Below are 15,449 nucleotides of genomic sequence, written 5' to 3'. Positions count from 1 at the left end.
GCAGGATGGCTTGGTGCTTCTCTTCTCTGCTGCAGCAGCCTCTTTCACAGAACAGGGAACAGAGCTGGTGAAATGTTTTTTCACCACACCTCCACCCAGCTCACTTAAGACCAGAAGATGGGTTAGCTCAGTCCACATTCATGTTGTTAACAGCTGTGGTGCAGACAGAGAGGACCAATCTAGAGTCTCCCTGCTCCTGTCAAAGCCCCGGCCTCACTCCCCTCAATTGACACAAGCAGCATGTCTCTATTCCCTGGCCTCTTCCTCCAAACCTTCCACTTCCTCACACAGCCGCTGCCAGCGCCTCTGGCTTCCTTGCTGCTCCTGCCACTGCTCTCCTCTTGCCCACCTCAGCTTTATAACCACTGTCACCTATCACCATCACTGCTCACCTCTGAACTTCTCCAGACTTCTGCCTGGGAACATTAAACACCCGCTGTGACAGCCCCAGATTGACTGCCCATAACACAAGGAGTGTCTCCAAACCTCAAGAGGAGCCCTGCCCCAGTGCAAAGTCAAGCAGATCCACCTGGCAACCCCAAGGCTGCCTCCCCCTCCCTGGGTCACCTGCCCACTCCACCAGCACGCTGGGGAACTACCCAAAAAGCACAACCAGCAGAGCACTGTCATCATGAAGGGCCCCTTGCGGAGCAGCAGGAAGGTTACGGGTCAGTGCTATCAGCCGCCAGTACAACACTACGCTCTCAGGAACAAAAGCTGAAGCGGCTGCTGCTCTCATGAGTGCTCCGAGCGCATCCACGTCTCCCCCTCTGGCACGCAGAGCCCTGACGCACACGGGACTCACACAGGCGACTGGGGCAGGACGTGCCTCCTTTCTGTGAGCCTTCCAGAAAGAGCAGGCACCGCGGCAGGATTAAGCTGTCCCTCTGCTCCGTGCCACTTCATGGCTACGCCGCTGCGGAAGCGGCACACTGCTGCCATTTCCATTCAATGCAAGGCTGACTTCTAACCCAGGCCGGTGACCTGCAGAGGATTACCACCACAATCACAGCTCCAGCAGACTTAGCGCAGCCACAATGAGGGAGCAGCAAACGCTTTCTCGCCACCATCAGCTGATGGCCCAGGGCAGCCAAAAACAACACAGAAAGAGAAATGATGGGGCAGCAGTTGGGTAAGCCACCAGGATTAGTGTCGCTCAAAGCGGGCTGAAAACCAGCATGTACTGCTAACCCAGCAAAACTGCAGCTCCAGCCCTCGGCTCGGCTCACCCAAGCACCGTCGGGCAGCTGCTGGCTCTGAGCACACCAACCAAGGACACGAACGCTAACGCTGCCACACAGAAGTCAGGCAAGGGGTAAGGGGCAGACAACGAGGAGGCTCAACACGCAGCATCGCCTGACACCCACACACAAACCTACGTCTGCTTTCATCGTGCCCGCCACAGCAGCTCCCTCCCTCCTGGGCCTGGGAAACAGCAACATCCCCACGCACCTTTGGCGTGACACCTTTGGCCAGATTCCTCCCCAGAAGACGTGGGAGCAGGCCAAGAGCACAGCGTAGCTATGGCAAAGGGTCATCCCATCTCCCTCCTGCCTACCAGCCCACATCAAACTTCACCTTCTGCAAGGGCAGGAGCCTGCATTCCCACGTCCCAAAAGCCACCACTGGCACGGCAGCATCCAAGGGCCACCACACTTCACCTCGCTCGTTCACACACGTGTGCACACACTGACCTGTTTACCACAGTGACGTGCCTCTGCATGGGAATTTCTTTAGACGGTCCACTCCCAGCGGCTGGCAGCAAGGCAGACCGAGCACTCTCCATGGTGGGTTTCACCACTCCACACGCCACTCCTCTGCCTCGTGGAGGGCGAGGAACAGGCCTCTTGCTGCCTTCTTCTGGCATGCTCAGAGGCCTGGGCTGTCGCAAAGTTCCTTTGGGCTTTCCTAAAGAGTTTGCAGATGTAGCTGTGAGTAGTGCTCTCCTCAACCCAACCCAGAGAGACTTCAAGCACTGCAGGTAACTCCTCCAGGGAGCCCATACTTTTCCAAAAGGCAGTTAAGAAGGATGCTCTCGGCCACTGTTGTGAGTCTCTGCTACAGCATCACAGCTCGCACCCAAGAACTCACAAACCACAGTCTCCACCGCTGTGCTGCGGCAGGGAAAGAGACACGAGACCCATCTCCCCTTACCCTCTCGGAAGAGCCAGGTACCCGGGAGGTGACACAACAGGTCACGTCGCAGGTGCAGCCCATGGTCAGGCTGCCCTTTACCACCCAATAGCAGCAGCATCTCCCAGAGGTGTGGCACGTGCAGCCGAATTCCACCTCCTCGCTCACCTCCTGCGCCACAGCCCAAAGGTTTCTTCTCTACCCTGGCTCGCAAGCACCCTCCTCCCAAACACCCACCACACAGCAGCGGTTACCAAATAACACCTGAAGAGGAACATGCTACGCTGGCCTTCAGGCCACAATGGCATAAACAAACCCTGTGCCACTTCACTCTCTACTTGCTGGTTGTACCACACCAGTTTTGGTGGGCTCAAACACTTCCAAGGGGTATCGCTGAGCAAGACAGTGAGTGAACCAGTGTGTGTTTACAGTCACTGTCCTTTAACTGACATATGAGTCACCAGTTCAGCTTCCCAGCTAGAAGGTAGACTTCTTGCAGCAGAGCAAGAAGCAGCAAAGCCTTTGTTACAGATGACAACAGGGGAATACAAACAAACTCCAAGACCCACGGTTGCTCCAAGCTGCCAACTCGCAAGTAGATGGGCCTTGCCTGGGCCTGATCCTGGGAAACCCCACTGACAGCAGCACAATGACAGCACAGCAGTGAGGGAACACTGACCCACAGGCTCTGGGAAAACACTGATGCAGTAGCTTATGAAAAAAGGCACAGAAGTACAAAAAGTGACCCCTAGGCATGAGCAATGGCAATCACCGCACTTTCTGCAGCAACAGGAGCTGCTGAAACAAGCATAGATAATGCTGCAGGGGCTCCTTCTTACTGTGAGAGCTTAGCTCATCCCTGACACTGCACAATAGGCCAAGCTTGGCCTGCATCTCAACCACATTTCTCACAGAAGCATGGAGAGGTTGAAGTGAAGCCAGGCTTCCTCCATGAACTTTTTCAAGATCATTCGTGTCTCATATCCACTTACGAAGGGCTTCCTCACTGACTATGGCTTGCAAGCACATACACCCTTGCCAACAACACTCCCTGCTCCCAGAACTCTTCACTGGGACTGCACAACTCATGGCCATTAGTGACACAGTCTCATGGCCAAGGCTGCAGCACAGCAGCTGCACAGTTCTTTCACAAAGACAGACCCTCCACAGCTGCCTGTGGCTTACCTGCCAAAGTGACTGGAGATGTGTTCTTTAGCCTCATTTGGCAGTTCACTTGCCGTCCCATTTTCCGCTTGGAACTTCTCTGCCGGGCCACCAACTGAGCAATTGGCACAGTCTCGCTGCAAGAAACAGCATGGCAAACAACCTGGTTGGAATAGGAAAGGGACAGGGGGAAAAACAGTCAGTCAGGCTCAAGCTCATCCACAGCCCTCAGAAGTACTTGTGACCATGTCCATGCTTGTAACTGCTGGGTCATGTGGGCCTGCAGGAAATTCAGAAAAAGCTTCAGCAGTAGACACAGAACTTGGAGACCTCCCTTTCCTTTTGCAGTGCACCTCCAATCAGCAGACAGCTGGGGACTCTCTATCACCTTCCTACATTAGGTTGGGCCCCACCAGGAAACAGCCTGGTTTCGCACTCCCATCCTACAGGACAATTATCTCACTTTACAACACTGGGAAGCCATGGGCTTCAATCTCCTCTGGGTTCTCCTGCCAAGGCTCACCTGAGGCTCTGGCACCACTCTGACCCTGCTGAGCTGGGCTGCTTCTGCCCCGCTTACTAAAGACACATCATGGACATCCTGGCTGCACAGATCACCCTGCAGGCACTGGGCTGGCCCCCAGCAACAGCCTAGCCTTGGGCAAGGCCACTGCCACCTCCCCAGCCTCTTTAGTGGCCTCTTGCCTTGACCTCCCACTGTCTTACCTCAGCAATGCTGCCACAGGCCACCACTTGAACAGATGCAGGAACCCTGCTTTGGCAATCCCCCAAACCACGTGCCTAGCATGCACTTTGCCTCACAAAGGAAATGCAAGCCCAAATTTTTGGGCCATTCAACTGCTAACATCCTGCAAAGGCAGCCGGATGAGTACTCTGTCAGAGCTCCACAAGGAGACAGGCAGCCACCCAAAAACTGTCAAGTGAAAAATGGGAGTCTGTGGTCTCAGGGCCTCTCTCCATGGGTCTCAGCCATGCTCTGTGGTGGTGGTTGATACAGAGAAATGATTACTTGTTTTGAGATTTATTTACTATAGAAAACTGCATAGCACCCAGACTGTTCTGTAAAATTTTACCAAGCACTACTATTCATCAAAACAAAGCAGTTCACTGTGAAAATCCACCAAGGATTACAATGTTCAGCAAAATATTATACTTTTGTCCTTGAGTAACAGGTGACTAACTAGTTGGAATTTTGCTAATGAGTAAAGATAGCAATATATGAATGGTAGAATTTCTATTGGTTCTCTTAGATGAGAAAGAAAGTAAACCATCTGACAAACAATCTTGTTATTCAAGAAATTGGCCAAGAGAATCTGCACATGCTCCAGGGAAAAAAACAAAGTGAGAAAGACTGTGAGCCTTCCTCCTAAAGACCCCCGAAGACGACAGGAGGCAATGCGCAGGTGCAAAGATGACATAAACTGCTATGTATGTTTGTGTTATGTAACCCAATGAATATGGATAGCCACACTCTAAGTTTTTGGTAAAATGTGGGTGGGGGTGCAAGCTTTGTGGAGAGATCTCCTTGCACCCCGGCACTGGAGTAAACATACCCGCTTTATAACTCTATTTGAGTTGTAGGGATTTTTCCGCGAATCATGGTACCAGGTGAAAAAGGGGCCCTCACGCACAGCACCACTGTCCTCATAAGCATGGTCCCCAACAAGCACAAGGGTTGACAATTCAGCACAGGAGAAACTCAGGGACTTGACCAGTTCCTCTGAAATTTAGCAAACACCAGCTCCAGACAGGAACTTTTCTCACAAGCTAGGCAGGGCAAACAAAGCAGGAAAACAAACAAGTGCCATGACATAAAAAGCAAGGCATTGCTAAGCAGCAACAACTTGCTCAAGAGTTCTCTTCAGTCTCTCAGGCTGACCCAAACAGCCCAGGGAAATATGGGCAACAGATAACAACACTAGGAACAAGGCAACACTCGTGGTGTCCAGCAGTGCACTCCAGCTTGTCCTTCTCCTCCTCCTCTGCACACCCTACATCTGCACCGGGCTGGCTCAACCTACAGCCACTGGAGGGGGGGGGCCCTCTCCTTCCGAGGGACAGCTCTCCCTTCCGAGGAGCTCCTGCTTAGAAATCAGATGGTCTACCCGCTGTGCAGTCAACACCCATGTAGAAAGCATACCAGCAGCCTCACCACTGCAGTGGTTAAATGTAAGGAATCACAGGAAAATTGAGATTGGAAGACATCTCTATAGACCACCTCACACAGCATCTCTGCTCAGAGCAGCATGAACTAGACCTAGCTGCTCAGGATACTCCATCCCTGACTGGACAGTATCTCCAATGATGGAGACTGCTCAACCCTTCTGAACAACTTGTTCCAGTGTTTAGCCACCTTTGCTTTAAAACAATGGGGTTTTTAATGTTTAAATGGAATTACCTGTATTTCACTTTGCTCCTGTGGTCTCTTGTCTGTTTACTGGATACCACTGAGAACTGGAGATGGAGTCTGGCTCCATGTTTTTTTACTCCTTTTAACAAGTATTAATACACACAGGTAAGATCCCCCTGAGCTTTCTCTTCTCCAGAACAAATGGTTCCAGCTCTCTGAGTCCTTTATCAAAGATGTCCCAATCCCTACATCATCTTCACTGCCATTCACTGAACTTGCTTCAGTGTGTCCATGTCTTTCTTGTTCTGGGGAACACAGGACTGGACACAGGTTCCTAGATGTGGTCTCACTAGGGCTGAGTAGAGGGGGAAAAACACCTCTGTCAACATGCTGATAACACTCTCCCTAACAGTCTCCTTTGCTGCAGTGGCACATTACTGCTCACTGGGAACTTCATGACCACCAGAACCTCCAGGAATTTCTTTGCCAAGCTCCTTAGGCAGGTGGTTATCCCCCAGACTGTACAGGTGCATGGGGTTATTCTTTCCCAGCACCAGGACTTGGTATTTCCCTGCATCGAACTTCATAGGGTTCCTGTTGTTCCACTTCTCCAGCTTGTTGAGGTTCACACACCTGTCTGCTTTATCAGCCCCTCCTATCATCTACAGACTTGCTGAGGATGATCTCTGTCCCATCATCTATGTCATTCACAAACATGTTAGGCAGGATTTCCTCAGCATCAACCCCTGGGACACGCCACTGGTGACTAGTCTCCCGATGGGTTCTGTGCAACTGTTATAGGAGACACTGTCAAAGGCCCTACTAAAATTAAGATAAACACATCCAATGCTCTCCCCTCATCCACCCAGACAGTCACTTTATTTTGGAAGGGTATCAGTTTGAACACTTACAATTTTCTCTTCATAAATCCATACTGACTACTCCTACTTGCCTTCTTGTCTTTCACATGTCTGGAACAGCTTTCCAGGATTAGTTACTCAATCATCTTCCCAGAGATTGAGGTCAGGCTGATCAGCCTGCGGTTCCTCAGATCCTCCTTTCCACCCTTTCTGGAGGTAAGGGGCAATATTTGCTTTCTTCCAGTCCTCAGGTACCTCCCATAAATCACCATAACCTTTCCAAGATAATGGCCTTGCAACAATAACAGCCAGTTCCCTTGGCACCTGAGGGTGCATTGCAACAGATTCATGCACTTGTGCACATCCAGTTTGTTTAAATGTTCCTTAGTCTAATCCTCTGCCACTGAGGGTAAGTCTTCCTTGCCCTGCACTTTCCCAGTGGTCTCAGGAGCCCTGGGACTGGGGATGACCAGTAAAGACCAAAGCAAAGGTGGCAATCAGTGCCTTAGCCTTCTCCATGTCCTTTAAGACGAGGTGCCCATTCCCATGCATCAGCAGACCAACATTTTCCCCATCACCCTTTTGCTGATGATGTACCTGTAGAAACCTTTCTTGTTACCCTTCATGTCCCTCACCAGCATCAGCTCCATATGGGTTTTAGCTTTCCTAAGCCCATCCCTGCACATTTGGACAGAGTCTCTGCATTCCTTCCACCCCACCCTATTCTGCTTCTGCCTCTTGCACGCTTGCTTTTAATGGCAGTTAAGTCAGGAGCTCCTCGTTCACTCATGTGTGCCTCCTGCAACCTTGCATTTAAAATTGTCACTTAAAATAGAAACTTGGTCATACAGCAGACTAACAGATTGAGTCTTAACTCATCTTTGTGAAAGATGAACCTGAAAGCCTTAACTCTTCACCCTTTCAGAGCTGTCTGTGCAACATGTGATCCATGGTCTGAGCATGAATTTGACGAGGCTTTAGTGAAATGAAACACAGCAAAGGGTCATAGTTCTTCATTTGCTGTAGCTTCTTCCTTCTAGTTTTTCTGTTGTTCCTGTATTTTCTCCTGTTGTCTGTACAGTTAACCAGGTACTTTAAGGACTTTCTTCAGAAGGAGGAGCTCAGAACTGGCAGTGCTTTGGGAGTTGTTCTGAAGGTGATGACACTCTGTCTTGGTTTTCATGTTGTTGAGCTCATCAATAAGAAATGCAGTCTTTCTTAAACCCATGTATACTTCTCTCTATATTCCTTCTAGGTTGCTTCTCTCTACTCCCACCTCATGTAAGCTTCCGTTTTATGGTTGAGTTTTGTCAGGAGCTCCTTGTTTATCCATGTGTTGCCTCCAGAAACCTTGGGGTTTTTTCCTGGCTTGCTGGGATGGACCACTCTTGAAATTGGAGGAAGCAATCCTTGAAAATCTACTACCTCTCCTGGACCACTCTTCTCTCCAGGACTGCACCCCATGGCTTCCAAGCAGATTCCTGAACAGGTCAAAGTCTGCTCTCCTGAAGTCTTGGCTTGCTGATACTGCTATTTGCTTTATTCCCCTCATTTCAAGCTCCTAAACACCACTTGAACAACACTGCAGTGGTCACTGCAGCCAGAGCTGTCACCAGCCTTTACATCCCCAACCAGTTCTTCCTTGTTTGTAAGAATCAGGTGCAGCAAACCATCTCTACTCATCAGCTCATCACTTGTGTCAGGAAGTTATCATCAGCACATCCCAAAAACATCTGGGCTTGCTCATACTTGGCTGTCTTGTCCCTCCAGCAGGTATGGCAGTGGCTCAAGTCCTCCATGAGGACCAGGGCCTGCAAATATGAAGCATCTTGTAGTTGCTGGAAGAAGGCATCATCTGCTTCATCTACTACTTCTTGCCAATTAGGGCATTTGTAACAGCTAGCCACCAAAACATCACTCATACACTGGTCTGTCCCATAAGCTCTTGCTGTCTCATCATCCATGCCAAGGCAGACTGAGCATTCCCACTGCTCTCACACTGTAGGGTCCCACAGAAACTCCCCCTTGTTGCCATTCCAGCCCATCATTCCTCAACATCCTGTGTTCATCCACGGCAGCACACCAGTTGTGTGAAAAATCACAACAGCTCTCCATGACCTCAATGAGATTGCAGCCCTGAACAGAAAGCAAACCTCCAGTTCCTCATGGTTGTGCCACATGCTGTGGGCAGTCATGTAGAGGAACTTCAGAGATGTGTCCAGCCATGCCCATTTCCAGAGAAGGGTACAAGAGCTTTCCCATACTCTTGGCTTATGGGATGCACATGGGATGGACCACCTTCAGCTCTGCTCTCAAGGTCTCAACATAGAAGACTTTTTTGTTCATGCAGAATTTATCAGTTTCATAAATGCACATTTTAACACCTTTTGTACATTTCAGGGTTTTCCTGTCACTAATGTCATAAGCTATTTTCAGCATTTTCTTCCCTTGTTTTCACATCACAGTGACTTTAAGTTTAGCAAAAATGATGGTTTGAGTTAGAATGAATTCAGATGTAAAAAGAGATGGGGTAGATGAATTCACTTGCAGCAGACAAAAGCAGTCTTCATATTTCTCTTTCTGGCAGAGCCTAGTTATTCATGCAGAAGTAAGCTTTCTTAGAGGAAGGTGCAACCATGCACTGCTTGTAACTGAACATGAAGCAAAGCAGGGTTCTGTGAAATGACACAACCACCTGCTGCAGGTATACAGTATTACAATTTGAGTCCTCTTGCAGTGTTTTCTGTATACTGAATTAAATCCTAATCCTGTGTGGAAGCTGGAGGAACACACCTATCATGTGAAGGAATAATTTTCAGCATTCAACTTTCCTATATTCAAGACGACTAAATCAGTGTTTAGCAGAAGAGGAACAGGGGACAATTTATATCATTGCCTTCCCAAAACAACCAGTATGTTCAGCATCAGTTACCTAGGCAATATTCCATCTCACACAAACCCTTTGATTTAAGGAGCATCTAACATGCAGCACCCTGAGATCAATTTGTTTTATTTACTGCCCACTTTATAGGTTTGCTTATTGAATGTATTTCTTGTGGCATGTCTTGGACAGCTGCCCTAGCAGTAAGGAAGGTCATTTTAGGACCGCCTAGCCTGCAGCCAGGATCATCAGCTGCTAGCAGACCTCTGCATGTGTGAGTGTGTCTTGCTTTCCTTTAATCCCTTTGGAAACAGTGGAGCAAGGAAGAGACAAGGGTCTTAGCAGCATTTTCAGAGGTCAGAGTACTCCCAGAGCCAGGAAGAGAGGGACTGGTTGACTGCGTGTTCTTGCAGCAGGCTTGTCTGGACCCTGAGCTATGCTGTCAGTTTATAATGAAGCTCAAATATTCTGGAGAGATGTGAATGAAGAGCAACGCATTATACTGAAGTACTGCCCAAGTCCTGTATCAGAAAAGCAGTGGGAGCAGTCCCAGGCAGTTACCAGCCCATGCCAGTGCATAACCACACCTCCCACCCTCTGCTCAGTGTCTTCCCGGGGGACACTCTGAACAGCAGAAACAGTAGGGTCATCAAAAAGCACGTGGGCTCGGTCTTTGCATCTGTCCTGTCTTCCAGGTGCTCTCAGAGTGCCCACTCTCAGTTGCTTCAGTCACGCAAAGCATAGTTGGCACTCCTAAACCAAAACAACTCCTGCTCAATTACCTCAAGACTCCTGTTTAGTAGCTTTCTCCTTTTCCACCTCCTAAAGCCACATTCCATTCACTCCTTACAGCTGCCACAGAGAAGGCACCACCTCTAGTGCTATCCACAAGTCCACAAGGCTCTCAGCACACATCGTATGAGAGGATAAGCAAGGCTCTCAAGGAAACGGGAGGATACCAGATTACACCCTGCAAAGCCCTAGTTAGAAACAGATGGATATCTGCCAGAGCCACCATGATGAAGGAGCATTAAACTGCAGCATCGCAGATGTTCTCAGAGGTATTACATTCATGTTACTGATGTAGCTGTAGCCAACACAGGCTTGGAGCAAGCAAAAAAGAACCCCAAAATTGGCTACCTACTGCAAAAGGGCAAATTGTGATGGTTGTAAAAATACAGCAAGGGATCTGCTTGCTTAAAACCAGCCACATTTCCAGACAGCAGCACAAAACTCAGGACACCTCTCATCACACTCCTCACAGCTAACCAAGAAGACCTAGCTCTGAGCTCCCAGATGCCAACCCAATCAGCTGAGCCAACAAGGGACCTTGGCCTTAAGTGCTGTCTCTCCAGACCTGCTGTGACAGCCATACATTGTGCCAAACATCTGCTGGCTTTCTCCTCTCCTACAGTCTACACTGACTTCAGGCACCCAGACGTGGCTCCAACAAGGGACAGGCTTCAAGCTCTCCACTCAAAGAGATCATCTACAAGTCATGCAGCTATACCAACCATCAAGACAATGCCTTCTGACTCAAAACCAGGAACTCCACACTATAGGACAAGGAGGTTTCTGGTCCTGGCAAGCCGCTTCCAAGCTGGCAGCCACCAGGAGACACAGACTAGCGCAGCAAGGTCAAGGAATAAGGGAAAATTCTCCCATCACACTAATAGTCTCTGCTCCACCTTCTTAACTTCTGCGCTGACTACTTGTCCCTTGCACACTCACTAAACTGAGGCATTGCAACTTCTGCATCAAGGCACCTAACTTGCATGGGCTCTACCTCACCTTGGCAAGTCTTCACAGTCCTGCAACTCAATCCAAACAAGACTGTTAAGCCTAAAGCAAGCACCGTAAGGCTTATAAGCAACAGCACCCACAACAGTTTCACTGTAGGAAAGATCACGCTAAACCCCACCCTGAAGAGACGATCAAGACACACACGCAAATTAACCTTCTTTAAGGTCAATCCACCAATATCCTTCCAGAGTTAGAAATGCTGAGACAGGGACCAGAGGCCTACAGTCACACAAACTGTCTTTCCAGACAGAACTCCTGTTTCTGGGAAAATGCCCTGAAACCTTCCACCTCTTGCAAACACAACTTCATGGTCTGCATGCAGAGGCAGGAAAGTAAGGGGCACGTGGTCTGTACTACAGCTTCCACTTCTCCCAACATTAGTGCACCACACACATGCTACAGCACTCTTCTCAGAAATCCATGGCACAAACAGACGTAAACTCATGAACCACGCATGCTTTACAAATACAATAACCATTTCTGAACTGTGACTGATTCTTACCTCTCCCATTTTGTTCCCTTCCATTCTGACCACTCCTGGGATGCTCTCCAAGTAGCTTTCCAGTGTGCCATGTCCTAGGTGCCTGAAGGGAATCCACTCGCCAGTCAGAGATTTGTATTCACCTTGAAGCTCTGACAAAGGTAGGCCATTTTTAAAAGCATGAAGAACAGCTCGCAGTGTTTTTGCAATAAGTTCAGGCTCCTGCATCTTCACCTACACCCCCTTCACCCCAAAAGAAAAATTAAAAAAGCATTTTTACATACACAGGCTAAAAATACCAGCTTTTACTAGTCAACCTCCCTCTCCAAACAAACAAGGATTCAGCGGCTCAGTGGCTCATCTTTGGAGACTTCGATACTTCTGGGTACACTCAGGTACCTGGTCCTGCCAACCAAGCATAAGGTAGTATGAAATACAAAGGGCATGACACAGTTGAAAGAAGCAGCTAAAGTAGCACAGCAGCTCCTGTGCACAGGCTGGCCCTGCCATCCAACCACCACAGACCACCTGGCCAGAAGAGGGGAAGGACTGCCAGGCAATTGGCCCACATGTGGGGCCAGGACTTCCACCAGAAGCAGGCACGACCCCTTGCCCTCCAAGCCCAACGTTGGTACCCAGCGCTCCCTCCCATCCTGCCCCACAGTGACACCAGTTAGCTCACAGCTGCATATTCATCACACAAACCTGCACCCGTGCACCAATGCCCACGGGGCACATGTCAGCTCCTCCATGAAAATCCCATGCACCCAGGCCACACCACATCTTACCCACAGGCACACGACACCTCAACTCCACAGACCCCTCTTCAAACAGAAAACCCAACAGAAATGAAACCTGCTCCCTGCATGCGGTCAGCTGCACAAAGCAAGGCACGCTGCAGAGCCAGTGCCAACACTGCCCCGTCAAACTGCCAGGTGACCACCCTATCCAGAGAAACGTTCACCCACCCTTGAGGTGCTGGTAAAGGCTCAGGCAGTCCACTGCTTCACCTCTAACAGCACCTTTCCCGATGCCACAGGCTGCTAGAGCACTGACAGGACACTTGAGAAAAAGACTTACCTGCCAGCAAGAGCTCCTGCCCGGGAAGGCCAGGCAGCGCAGGAGGCGGTTTCAAAGTGGGTGCCAGAGCTACCTAAAGCCCTCCCACTCCTCTCAGCTCACAGGTTTGTGCACATGTAGGGCTCCTCCAGGGCCACCAGCTACACTCATGAAATGGTGGAGAGCTCCAGGCACAAGTGCTGCTGGGCAGACTCTGCACTCTTGGACAGGCATCCTTCTCGTGGACGCTCACTCACAGCAGGGGCAGTCTCACATGAAAAACCTGCCCGCCATGATCGCTGACCAAAGCCAGACAGAGCTCTCACATGACCCAGGACCAACCCTGATCTCAAAGCATGTGCTGCACAAAGGCTCAAGTTGTGGCACCGAGCACACTTGTATGCTTGAAACACCTCATCTTAACCCTCTAGCAACTAACATGTGACACCAGTAGTCAGAGGTTCGAGAGAAGGCAGTGGTACTCTGCTCAAGATAAAACAGGAGTCCCTCACCTCCAAGCACACAGAGGCAAGCAACTGCCACTTGTGTATCTGTGCACTGCTCTCCAAATGGCAGCAGCACCAGGCAGCTGCTTGAACCCACAGCACTGCTACATGTGACATCATGTAAAGTGAGTCTGCTGCTCTTTGCATAATCAGCCCCTCTCCCCTCACGGTTTCCCTTTTTTAAAGGAAATCATCCTGAGCAACAGACTAAGTCCAAAAGGAAGAGAATCCCAACCCTCAGCACATTTCGGACACTGCGCCACACATTTCAGTCCACACATGAACACTAACTCTATCCCTGCCTTCCTGAACCCAAGTTCACAACAGCCCAACTCAGGTGCTGGGTAAGGAGACACAGCATTAATTCCTGTTCTTCACCATTCCTTGAACAGTTTTGCTTTATGCACACACAGCACTAACTTAACTGTGTCTCTCTGATTCTTACACACAGGTACACCCACACACCTACACCGATACAAACAGCCCTGCACATACCTGTGTTTACACATGCATGGTTCCTTACCCCAGCAATTCCTGTCTTTGTCGGTCCGGCGTGTTTCACGGACTGATCCTGGAACAACCTCTGCCACACCTACCTTCACAGCATGCCCTGCCCAACTACAGGCCACAGTATTACTGCTCCCAGAAGGAGAAGCACACACTGAACACATGCACTTGCACACCTCCAGACAGCCATGGGCAGCAGCCACGCTAGGCATCTGGAACCTTCCCTCGTCCTTTCAGAGACAGCAGCTGGTGAACACAGCTTCACAGCATGCCTCCCAAAGAGTGAAGAGGTGGTGGTCACCTTCCAGAAGGAAAAGATCCAGGAAGTTTGTATCTTCTTTGGACCCACTCAGTGTGACAGGGACATCATGTGCTGGACAAATGCATAAGCGGTTTAAAGTTTCAATTGTATTAAAAGAACATACACCCAAACATTGCATTTTGTTTGCAGTTGTGTTCCAAGGCACATACATGCAAGAGTCATGGAAAAGGTAATAAGAAGCATTACTGGGTCCTTTCTCCCTTTCTTTTAAATAATATACCCAAATCTTTATTATTTTGTTAATATGGCTCTAGAAAGTCCTCTTACCTGACCTATCTGAATAACTTACTGCTCAGGACAAATTAACACAATATCCATTACAGCTGGGCAAAGAGTGATAATGAATAGAATGTACAATAACCTGGGAAGGTAGTCTCAAAAGTCGATTCAAAAGATGAAACTTCAACAGAAAAAGAAATGGGGCAGGGACATGAGGGGATAACAGCAAGCCACCACCAGATAGCTCTGCAGTACACCAATACAAAGGAACTGAGGTAGATCAGAAATAGCAAACAGGGTACCGTAAAATATATCATCCTAAATTGCCTTATGAGGAGCAGTCGTGAGGACAATTCACTTAAACAAGATGACAGATACTAGGGTACAAAGGTTAAACTGATTGCAGTCTTCAACTTACACCTGAACAACATTCCCATTCCTATAGGTAGCAACAATGCAGAAGATTTGCAGTGCAGCAATGGTGACAATAAGTAACACACCGATACATTAACACAGAGCTACATAGGTCAGAGTGGCTTCTGAGGCTTTCTTAAAACTTTTCGTGGTCAACTGTTATGCCATTCACCCAGCAGCTTAGTCTCCAGACGGGACGACATTTCCCTGGAAACAGAGCCCGAGGAGCCTCTACCAGTAAGTCAGGGCACATCGCTCAAATCAGTCTTCTCTAGCATCTGAACAGAAACTTTTTTCAGTAACGGATAACTAGAGTCCAGTTGCAAAACTGACTCCGTGCCGTAGATTATTACTCAGGCTAACAGAAAAAGGAAGTGAGGATCGTTTTCCTGCTGAGAAGGATGAACTCCCCAACAGCCACGCAACCCTGCAGAACACAAGTCTCCTTCTGAAGACAGAAAGTAGTCACTAACCCGCTGAAGTCCGGACACTTCCTCCGTCACAACGGAGCCACTGAGGAGAAGCAACCTCCCGCGGACAGGCAGAGCCTGCCCCACCGCCTTGCCTCTCCCCCAGCCCCTGAGAGCTTACGCCCGGCGGGGCTCCGCCGTTTCCTTACCACCACCTCAACCCAGGGGCTTTCAGACACCAAAGTCTCTTCCCCTGTCGTCGCCGCTGCGGGCCGGGCCGAAGACGGGCCGAGCGCCGCCGCCGCCGCCTCCCGGTGAC

The 15,449-nt window shown here is 49.5% G+C and overlaps 1 protein-coding gene across 8 annotated transcripts in view; it reads right to left on the bottom strand.

Annotated features, from left to right (window-relative positions):
- TDRD7 (tudor domain containing 7) overlaps positions 1 to 15,449 on the bottom strand; it is a 43,236-nt gene extending 27,787 nt beyond the window's left edge. For 2 of the 8 annotated variants that reach the window (XM_026866742.1, XM_026866744.1), the window contains exons 1-5: positions 15,194 to 15,443; positions 13,942 to 14,066; positions 11,715 to 11,927; positions 3,319 to 3,460; positions 1,695 to 1,908 (exon numbers count right to left, since the gene is read on the bottom strand). In XM_026866742.1, coding sequence (XP_026722543.1) covers positions 1,695 to 1,908; positions 3,319 to 3,460; positions 11,715 to 11,927; positions 13,942 to 13,977 — 605 coding nt within the window. In that variant the 5' untranslated portion in view covers positions 13,978 to 14,066; positions 15,194 to 15,443. The other 6 variants (XM_026866743.1, XM_026866748.1, XM_026866746.1 and 3 more) reach the window with 6 other exon arrangements.

The sequence above is a fragment of the Athene cunicularia genome, assembly GCF_003259725.1.
Source record: "Athene cunicularia isolate RWA chromosome Z unlocalized genomic scaffold, athCun1 chrZ_part3, whole genome shotgun sequence".
In the NCBI taxonomy this organism is placed as follows: Eukaryota; Metazoa; Chordata; class Aves; order Strigiformes; family Strigidae; genus Athene; species Athene cunicularia.
The sequence above is the reverse complement of the archived record's forward strand: the minus strand, read 5'-3'. Positions and strand labels throughout refer to the sequence as shown.